The sequence below is a fragment of the Acyrthosiphon pisum genome, chromosome A1 (assembly GCF_005508785.2).
Source record: "Acyrthosiphon pisum isolate AL4f chromosome A1, pea_aphid_22Mar2018_4r6ur, whole genome shotgun sequence".
NCBI lineage: Eukaryota > Metazoa > Arthropoda > Insecta > Hemiptera > Aphididae > Acyrthosiphon > Acyrthosiphon pisum.
In genome coordinates this window covers 119703482-119714867 of record NC_042494.1, presented here as the reverse complement: position 1 = coordinate 119714867, position 11386 = coordinate 119703482, and the positions used below count along the sequence as shown (strand labels likewise).

At 35.0% G+C, this 11386-nt stretch overlaps 1 protein-coding gene across 4 annotated transcripts in view; it reads right to left on the bottom strand.

The window, feature by feature from the left end:
* Window positions 1–1244: 1244 nt before the first annotated feature.
* LOC100168639 (protein artichoke) overlaps window positions 1245–11386 on the bottom strand; it is a 234835-nt gene continuing 224693 nt past the window's right edge. For all 4 annotated transcript variants that reach the window (XM_029488154.1, XM_029488155.1, XM_029488156.1 and 1 more), the window contains 3 exons: window positions 2580–5896; window positions 2158–2492; window positions 1245–2064 (listed from right to left, as the gene is read on the bottom strand). In XM_029488154.1, the coding sequence (XP_029344014.1) occupies window positions 1609–2064; window positions 2158–2492; window positions 2580–5844 (4056 nt within the window). In that variant the 5' untranslated portion in view covers window positions 5845–5896 and the 3' untranslated portion in view covers window positions 1245–1608. The remainder of the gene's footprint in view (window positions 2065–2157; window positions 2493–2579; window positions 5897–11386) is intronic.

The following is an 11386-nucleotide window of genomic DNA, read 5'->3' as shown; positions in this document are numbered from 1 at the left end:
GGCTAATGCTCGTTTTTTTTCTCTTACAAAATTAATTAGTATAAATAAAAATTGAAAATTGAAAACTACGTGCTTAGGATTTATACATTTCTCTAATCCGATTCTACGACAAGGATCGACAACGTTGAATATTGATTGCAGTGGTTAACGAGTATAGGCGATTCGCGATAGACGTTGGTATACAATATTTTATAATATTATATTAACTACCTGTTTTAAAAAAAATATGATTTGCAAAAACCACGAGTTTTGAGCACACGACAACAAATAGGTTGGGTTTTAACGGAAAATATTATTGTTTATTTTGATTTACTGTTGCTTTGTCGTCAATCATTTTGGGCCTGTACATATCCAATTTTCAATTTGTTGACAATTTAAATTAATCAAACAATCTAAAGTTTAAAAAAAAAAATGTTAAACCTTTCATTAGTTTATTAATTTAATTATAATACATTGAACCTGGTTACAGCTATTGGATTACCCATAATTATTGGAAAATCAAGTTGATTTTGGTGAAATAAAATTTGAGTTTAAGCAGATCAATCGATGGTCGATTAACTATATTATACACATTCGGACGCCAGGCAGAATTCGGTAGCTGATAGATGGAAATAACTAATCCATGTTACGTTTTTAGTGATCAAACCATACGAAGCTAAGCATTGATTATGCCAGGCATATATTTTTGTTGTAAATGTAATGTAACAGATTAGCGATCGCTATCATTTATTAGAGTTTGGGCACGTGAAGCTTGGAAAGGTTGGTGGGTGGGTGGTTAGGAGGCCATGGGATGTAAAAGTTTCTTATCTCTGTTTGTATAATAGTAATAATATGTGTGCTATATCGCCTCCACTCCCGCTGCTCTTGAAAACGGTTTTAATTAATAAACAGTCGACTGCCGTATAATAGATTTATCGCAAACAGAAACATTTTCGAACGCGAGTTGCTATTGCGAAATCGAAAATGGTTTATAACAGTATATTCAGTACACACACGGGAGTACGAATACAATTTCGATACCTACCAACAACATCAGTGAGTTTTGTGTAAAAACGTATGTAGATAAAATAAAAACAATAGTTTTTACAAAAAAGAAAACGAAATCGGTCGAACCTTCACTTTTAACAGCAGCTCGTTTGCGGTTGTTATTAAACTTGTATCACATATAAACATGTATAGTACCTACCTATAAATTGCGTATACGCGTGTATTTTAAATTTCGTATACCATTACTAATTTGAAACTTAGGTAACTATTAATGCGATATATTTGTATTTTGTAATAACGGGGCCTGTTTATGGACTGGAACAAAATAATTTATCTTTTCTACAAAAACATTTCAGTTTCAAAAACTATTGAGTTGTAAGTTTTGTACATGTTTGAAAAAAAAATATATATATACAAACACTTAACAGTTTAACATTTTAAGTAATTTTTATGTTTTTGTGTTAATAATATCAAGGTACATCATGTTATAGGTATTTTCTTGTTAACAATTAACTATAGGATCCAACATGATATTACGGTATCACTTAGTAATAATTATAATATTAATAATAATAGTAATAATAATAAATAGTTAGTATCATCAACAACACAATACGTCATTTAATGTACACTAGTAATCGGACCAATTTGACTCAAAGCGGGACCCGCGACAATTGGGTCGGTGGTATGCAAAGAAAAATGCCTGTACGACAGATACTCGGGTGGAAGTGGCTGTTCCCTTTTCGTGTCTTCTCTTTGTTTTTTTATTTTCAGATACCCAAGCACGGACACCAACACAATAAACACGACACAACCCAAACAACTGCCGATGATCAGACCTAACCGCCTCGTGAGTATTGAGCTCTTGTGATGTTCGTCGGAGTAAAATGCCATGTCGCCTTCCAGCGTCTTCACTTCGGTGCAACGACTACTTTGAGATCCATCCTGTAGATGGTGCGAACTGTTCAGAGGTATCCAATTGCCAAGGCCCAACACACATACCAAGTACCGGGTCTCGGGTTTCAGGTTGTCCAAGAGGGTAGTCTGAGTATTTTTATCAAGAAATTTGTTCATGATCTGTCAAAAAAAAACAAACAATGTAATATTGTAGAATTGTACATAGTAACCGCCTTTATAATCAATGACGACAATAAGCGATTTAGGACTTACATTTGGCGTTACCGCGACTGATGAAATGGCCGCTGCTGGATAATCTGGATCTTCGATCGGATAATACGCTACTCTGTAACCGTGTAGGCCTGTGTGATTTCGACCTTTCCACGACACAAATATCGAGTATGGTTGAATGTCTTGAATGGCGAGCTTGAGTACGACGGGCATGGCACAAAATGCAGGAGGTTCAAGATCCATGAACTTCCGGCCTCTGAGTTCCAAAGGATGTTGACAGATCAAGCCTTTCGTGGTTAGATCAGATGTCAATTTTTGGTGGTCTCTTATCCATTCCCATAGCTCTTGTTGGTCGCAGTCACAGTTTATTGGATTTTCTGAAAAATAAAAGTTCAATGGATCAACAATTTAATAGTACATCTTTACAAGTATAAAAATTATGTACACGATCTATTTTTATTTACCTTCTGTACGCAAACTTTTTATTTGTGTTTCCAAAGGCCTAAGAGCGTTTATGGGCAAATTTTTGAAATTATTTTTACCTAAATCTAATGTCTTGAGTTTTTTTAGTGACCGAAAAGCGTCTGGAGATACAAATGATAGCGAATTTCCGTATAAATATAGTTCAGCCAAGCTTTCTAAGTTTCGGAATAATCCTTTGCTGATTTTTTCTAGTTGATTGTATGAAATATCAAGCACCTGCAACGATATCAAGTCTGAAGAAAGGTCTTCGATTTCTTTAATTGAATTCCGTGACAAATTCAACAATCGCAAATGTGATAGTCCTTGTAGTCTTTCTTGGGGCAGAAATTCCATGCGATTATTACTCAAGTCGAGCGTGTGGAGTTCTTCGAGAACGCTGAACGTGCCGGGTGATATTTTGGATATTTTATTATCAGACATGAATAAACGGTGAAGATTTGTGAAAGACAAAAAATCGTTACTCGCCAGAACCGATAAATTCGTTCCACACACGTGGAGTTCTTTTAAATCGATGTGCTCGATTGTCATGGGTTTTGTTGTTTCACGTATTTGGCCCAGTGGGTTGTGAGTGAGATTCAAGAATTGAAGGCTCTTGAGCAATGGAGGAACTTTCCTGAAATGATTATTGGACATATCTAGACGTTCTAGTGACTGGAAAAAATTGAGTGGCAATGACGACAGTATGTTGTTTGCCAAGTTCAAATCGGTCAAAAGTGTGAAGAGCGAAGATGGAAATCCGGCGAGTATTTGAACTCGATTTTCAGAGATCGAGAGGCTTTGAAGGTTTTTCATACTAGTTAGTTTTGTCATATCTAATTCAGTTAACATATTTCTGGCCACCGAGAGTTTTTGCAAGTTCTCGCAGTTCGCCAATGTAGCGTAGGGCATGGTGTTGAAATCGTTCCCGTCCAAAATGAGAATTTTTAAGCTTGTCTGTCTTTTAAACAAATCTGCAGGTAGTGCTGTCAGTTTGTTGTCCGACAAAGACATCGAAGATAGTTCGAGGTTGAATTTGAATGTCGTGGCTAAAATTTCACCTATGTTACAATGGTCTAAATACACATTCTTTACGTTTGGTAGGTACTTTAAGACAGTTGAATTAAGGCCATCTAAATTGTTGTAAGATACATCTAAGATAGTCAACGTAGGCACGTCTACTTGAAGTAACGCATCAGCAAATAAGTAGTTGTGTGTCAGGTAAAGTTCGTTAAGAACGTTTAAATTTGAAAATGTTCCGTTTTCAATGTTTCTTAAAGAGCAATTGTTAAGATATAAATTTTGAATGGGTAAATCTTTTTGAAACATGTACTTATGCAATTTCGTAAGTGGGTTGTTGGATAAGTTAAGACCCGTTAATTTTTTCAGCGCCGCGAACGAATTTGCATCTATTCGTGATATACGATTATCCGTGAGATGCAGTTCATTCAGACCCCTGAGCTCTGCGAACGTTTTAGAAGTAATTTCTCGCAACTGATTGAAACTAAGATCTAGAAACACTAATGCTTGCATCGACTCGAATGTGCCCAGTTCGATGTGCTCAATGGAATTATTGTTCAAGTAAATTCTTTGTACTTGATACAAGTCAGCAAACAGGGATTTATCAAGTTTGGTTAGTTTGTTGTGGCTAAGCCACATAACTTTTAGATTGGATTGACCTTGAAGTGACTTGTTGTTTAAACTAGCCAACACGTTGGAATCAATTTGTATAGACACTAATGATGGAGCGTCATGTAGGAATACGTCACCTAAATGAGTGAGAACGTTGCTTTGGAGATTAATGTGTTGTAAACTTTTGAGAGTTTTGAATGCACCAGATTCAACTTCCTTTATCGCGTTGTTTTGCAAATGTAATTCCAATAATTCAGGTAACGTCTCAAACTGTGTTCGTAATATTTTCGATAGTTTGTTATTTTGTAATCTGAGTTCTTTGAGTCGACTATTGTTCCGGAATGCACCGTTTTCGATGTTGGAAATGTGATTGTTGTCCAAGCTCAATGATGTGAGTTTGTTACAATAAAAAAATACATTTGCATCTACGGTTTCTATATAATTGTCACTTAAATAAATTTGCATTAGATCAGGTGAACTTGAAAAAGCGCCAGATTCGATGCTTCTTATAGCGTTTTGTTGAATGTATACAACCGATAACTTTGGAGAATTGGAAAACGAGTCACCCGAAATCTCCAGTATATTGTTTTCGGAAAGAAATAGTTCTCTGAGCTCGGGAAGATTAGCAAACAATCCGCTAATGTAATGAATATGATTATGGCTTAAGTCTATTGTCCGTAAGTGAATATTGTATTTGAACGTGCTACAATCCATGAACACTATTTTGTTGCGACTAATGTCGATACTTTCGAGTTCAATCAGCGTGCTAAAACCTCGTTTGTGTATGCTTTCAACCGAATTGTAGTAAAGAGACAACATCTTGAGCTTAGGAAATAATCGGAATGCATCTTCAGGAACAGATTCAAAATTGTTGAAGCTCAAGTCTAGCTGTACCAGACTTTTCATGAATGAATAACGGTCGTCATGAATAGATGCTATTTCGTTCCATGCGATTCTCAAGGACATGAGGCGCTCTAACCGTCTGACGGCGGACGTTGGAAAGGTTTTTATCTTGTTATCAGACAGATCGAGCTCAGTGAGACTATTTTCCAGGCCGGCGAATGAGTACTCTGATATTTTAAGTATTGAGTTACCCTTGAGGTTGATTTTTATTAACTGTAAACCAGAGAACGCATAACTACCCAGTTCAGCGATATCATTGGATTCAATATCAATTGTTTTCAACAGCGTCAAGGCGGTAAACGCTTTTTGTGGTATTTCCCGTAGTTTACCGGATAGCATTGAAAAAGACTCTAAAGTTCTAATGTTGTTCAACCCATCTTCCGCAATTACAGACAGGTTAGAGTGGGATATTTGGAGCTGTCTGAGTTTGGTGTCCGGGGGAAATAGATCTGTAGACAAGGAAGATACGGTGGATTCCAGGTCGTAGATGCTTAGTGACTGAATCAAGCCTCCAGTCACCGAGGACAGTGCGTTGCGCACACCCGTTCCAGTAGCTCCTGGACATTCGAGAAAAATGCCGTCTTCAAAGTCGTAACAGGAACATGACTGGTCAGATAGCTGACTCGGACACGTGGTGATTATAATTTGTTTCGGTGATTGACCACCGACGGAGTGAGCATGGAACCAGAGGAATACGCATATCCACAGTAACGGCCACCAGTCATTGGATCTCATCTCATCGCCATGTCAACAAGGACGGCCTTATTGCAGCTTGTGCGTAATCGTCCTGAAACAAAATAAAAAAAATATTCAATTATTAGTACTATTTTTACGACCCAACCATTTTTAAACAACTGCATTTATAAAGAAACTCCATACATTTTAGTTCAATACGTTTCATGATTGTGTACAAGATATATAATTTTACTGTTATCTGTAGAATGCTCTGCAGTGTTTCTCTCTAAAAGTAGATGTATTTCGGAATAATGATTCATGACTCATTCGTTTATACATTTAAAACGTTATAAAAAAAACTATTTCAGTAATATGTAGGTAATATCTTTTTAAATTACAGACATTGATAGTAATCAAACTAATATTCTTTTCAAGAGAACCTCAATAAGTGATCATAACATTTTAAATTAAAAATGTTATTTATAGTGTGGTATAAGTTGCATTGTAAGTTGTCCATGGTAATATACTATGTAAATTAGTGTTAATGGTAACTAAATTGTTATGTGTCATGGATAATAATCAGTATTTGTTTGTCTTTAAGTAGAAAAAAATGATGAAATTAAATTTATTCTGAATACTAAAATTTTTAGTTTTTCTTATATTCATTTTTCTTACTTTTATTTATATATAATTTGTTTATAGACACAAATATTTACTAACTGTCAAGTTTTGAATGTATATATTATTATTTTATATAGTCCATGCAATTATGAACCTTATATTTTTGTGCTTAAATGCGCTATAATCTTTAAGTAAGCGATATAAAAATAAATGATAAAGTTATTAAATTATTGGATATTGTAATATTATTCAATGCTATTATTTGAGCAATATTTATCAGTAGTATTATTACTGTTAGAGTACAATAATATTTTTAATCACAAATTAAAAAGAAAAAAGTTACGCAGTTAACTTTTGTTAATACTTAATAATACTTATATAAATATTAGTTTTGATATAATTTTAATTTTTTTTCAATAGTTTTCACTGTCTTACCATAATTATTAAAATAATGTTCTTAATGTATATTTAAAATTTAAAAATAGCATTTTTTTTTTTAAAGCTATATTTCTTTGTTTTGTTTTGATATAAGTAACATGTGTTTTATTTGCATACAAATACATTTTGTGAATGAATATCCACGAATTTATTAACTATTCGATTCAGTGCAAACGAAAAATATTCACTAGAATGCATAAAAGTTAATTTTATTGGTCACGAATGTGTTCATTTGTACAGCGTAGTCTGGTGTAGAACGAGCACTGCAGCTTGAACGCGAATTTTAATGTAATTTGCGCTCGCGACCGATACACACTTTCCGTCGCGTCGCAGAAAACCCGAAACAAAGTTTCCAGCGCCGATAAATGTTAAATAAATGCAAAAAGCGCTGTCTATACACACGTATCTTAAGTTGGGATCAATTTGAATAATGAATCCAAAGTTGTGTGAAACCGAATAAGTGCAAAGCGGTGAACCCGAACCGAGACTGGGGTGACTGCGACTGCAGTGAGTTCGTATATATACGAGATTAAACTGACTATCAAATGTCGAAGTTTTAGTAGCGCAAAGCGCGACGGAAGGCCTTTGGATTTTTAGCTATTACCTACTCCCCGTTTCGGCGAGCGCACGTACATATCATATTATTTTACGTACCTACAGCCGGGGTTTCTCTATCGGTCACTGAATTATATCGGCGGGCGAGTGAGCGAAAGAAAAAAATAAATAACCAGAACGAAGGGAAAAAAAGCGTATCGTTTCGCTTTTGGTTGAATTTCCACGTCGTCGTCATCGTCATCGTCCGTCTCCACCAAAGGATAGTGGTTTATTATTACATTATAGTCTTTCGAGCTTAGTATAAAAACAAAAACAAAAACAAAAAAAAGGCTTCTGCTTTTCCCGCAGAACCCTTTATGAGAACCCGTCCCGCCGCCGAGTGAACGGAAAACTAAATTTTCTTCACCGTATTCTCCAGGGGCGAAAACCGATGGTTTTCGTGTGACGACAACGGCGGCGCGCCCTCGTCAGCTGTGGGTCGCTGTACCCTATATGTATAATAATATATAATACGCGTATATATAATATTGTATACCTGCGGCAGAGGCGGTTAAGATCATTTTATATTTCGTACGAAACATTTTGCACCGCATATTTCTATCGCAGATATTATACCGTGAAACGTACGTACTTTTTATTTTTTTTCACCCCACTCTCGAACGCCGTGAATTTTATTTCGGTATTTTACCATCTGAAAGGAACCGAACGACGTATGAAACTCACACCACCACCACCTCCACCGTGGTTCTACCCCTCCACCAACACGTATATATGTAATATATGTATACATTATTTTTTCCACCTCGACGCCGTTGCGGACGCGTATTACTACAGCAGCCACCGAGTTTATATTTTCTTCGACGTTTATGATGTATAAATATTAAAACCAGCGAGCGAATCGTGGACAATATTTACTAGACAAACACGACCGAATGGCGGGACACATAATATTAAAATATTATATTATGTATAGGCGTACAGGTGCGCGTCTGCAGTGTTACATATACATAGGAACTTAGGTTATGTATACGTTCTCGCACACCCGGATGTTTTTTAAATGAAAAGCCCGTGTAAATAAAATTCAATAAATTTAATAAATTGTTTAGGCGTCAAGGGACGCGTATGTATAATATAGCCGTGATATTTACACACGTCACAACCTGCGAGTGTATGCCGTATAATATAAGTGTGCGCGACAGGGTCGTCGACTGTGTGATGTGTATGTGGTGCGGTATGACTGGTACGAGTATGTGATTAATATTATTATCCTTGTAGGTAGGTGTAGGACCTGTGCATATCGTTCTTAATACATTTATCTACAACTGAATTTATTATTAACTGTAATCGCAAATACTGCTGATACGTGGCTGCAGGCTATTTCGCAGCGCCGTTAACGATGGCATTATCATCGAGGCGACTGCAAAATAGTATGCAAATATCGCGACAGATACTAGGTGGCACACAGAAAAATAATAAAAAATAAAAATAATAATGCTGCGACTCCCGGCGGTTCTCACGTTTCTGCACGCAGTGACCGTTTTTTATTTTTAAATTATTATTATTTCGTAATTTTGTTTGTTTTTTATTTTACCCGCCTGTCCACGGAGACTGTTTAATTATTGTTTCCTTGCACGTTTTCCGTTCGATACATATACATACCTATAAATGCGTATTCATAAATCAAAATATTGTTTAGTAATATTTCATCCGGAACGGTACGAGAGACGGATATTTCAATTCGATTTCCCTTCCGTACCAGTAGAAATTCAATTTTTCACGTATTTTTATACGCGTTTTTTAGCGCTGGCTTTATTAAAAGAAATAAACCACGAAACAAAATAAAGAAAAATGAAACACATTTTGAGAAAATGTCATTTTTAAATTAAAAAATATACATAATATATTTGTAGGTTTAAATATGTTTTTCTATTAAAATTGCAAACTGCAGTTCTAGACGCCTATATAAGACCTATAGAATATTTATCAAAAATCTATTAGTTTAGGAATGGAGGGGGCGAGATGGGAGAGGAGTCTAAAACTAATGAAAAGCACACAGATCTTGACAAATTCAAAACTCAATTACTCCCAACTCAAAAGTACCTACGTCTGCACTCCGCACTGTAGTAATTAAAATAATAATAATGATTTCTCTAAAATTGTCTCACAGACGCGTACAAGTATATACCTATCCACTAATTATTTTCTCCATAAAAAACTCAATAGGGGTCGTTTTAATCAACTAAAAGTTATTCCTGTCTACCATATTGTGCGATCTCGTCTTTCGCATGTATTATTGCAAATGTATACTATCATAATATCGCATAAGCAGATTTTCAGTATTGAAATATTGTTACATAATATTATATTAATATACGCGTATATATGGTTGGCATTCCACGCCAATACGGTGTATTGTACATTTGTACCTAATCATAATAATTAGTAATCAAGTATAAACATTATAATATTTGCTTGTTTGGTCAACTATAATACTATTTAGTTACACTGTCGATTATGTTGTTATAATGTTATTACTCAATTATCATATTATAATAGGTACATGAAATAAAAACGACGATTTCGCCGATTATCATGGTTATAATGGGTGTTATTATTACGTTTTTGCCGTCAGGGAACACAAGGATATTAACGAGAGTGTCGCGTAGTTGCGAGTTTGGTTGCGTGCGGTCTAATAATAATATAACGTCCTAATCATAAATTATGTATATACCGTACAAAAGACATCGGTGGCATCGTCTCGCCGGCGAAACATTTCGTCCGAAACGCACAGTTATTCGGGGACCGGCTATCGCGGGTTATAATAATGATAATATAATATACCTATTATTATTATCGCCTGTATGCGCCGACGAATTTGTAACGACGACGATAATATTATAATAATATACTATGATATTGTTATTGACTATAATTGTATATAAATGATGTGCAGCATTCGTTTGCACGAAATCTTGGAAACGAAAAAAAGCTTGGGCTACGACGACGGGGATATCTGTTATATCTTATATGCAAATTATACGCAATTATATGCAAACATTACGAATTGCGCAACCAATAAAATTATTAATAAGAATATTCAAGGCGCAAAATGATCGTTTTTGTTTATTTTTAACTTTAGTCTAGTCGTAATAATTAAATTCAACATTCAGTGTGACAAGTAAAATTATTCAATTTTGTCTAATTTTGTTTTCTTTACTTCACTAGAGAAACGGTATATTTTATAGATATTATGTTACGGGCAAAGTAGGAAATCCGGGCATTGTTATGCAATGGCCGGGCACTGTGTAGAATGCCCGAACATTTTGGGCAATGTAAGAATGACCATTTTAATACTTCATTTTTTTATACATTGGCCGGGCATTGTACGAGATTGCCCGGGCAAAGTGTACCCCGCCCGGATTTGAGTGGACAACTAATTACTGCACACATCTATGTCGAACGGTATTTATACGTAACAATAACTAATATTTAATTAAATTAAAACTATTAAAATAACTATAATTTAATAGTAAATAACATTCATCTTGTTCATGTCAAACCACTTTCAGATAAAAATATGAATTCTTCAGTAGGAGGTACCATACTGGATAATATATTTAAAAACTATTAAATAGCAACTAATATTTGAAGCGTTTATTTCAAGTTTTTTTTTATGATTATTAAAAAATGCAGTAAAATAATGTTTTATTTTATTTTTAAAATATTCGATATTTAACCTACAGTGCCCAAATCTAAATGGGCACCACTGTATACAATGCCCGGACAATGTTAACTTATTCCAACTTTGCCCTCGAAAAACGGGATTGTGCACAGTGACCGGGCACTGTGCAAAATTCCCGTTTTTCTACTTTGCCTGTAACAGATACATCAATAAAAAGTAGATTTGATTAAAAACTATTAATTTACGCGTTCAATTGACGTAATAACTACGATCCGTCAGATAGTGACGTTTCGTTTTCACTATGGA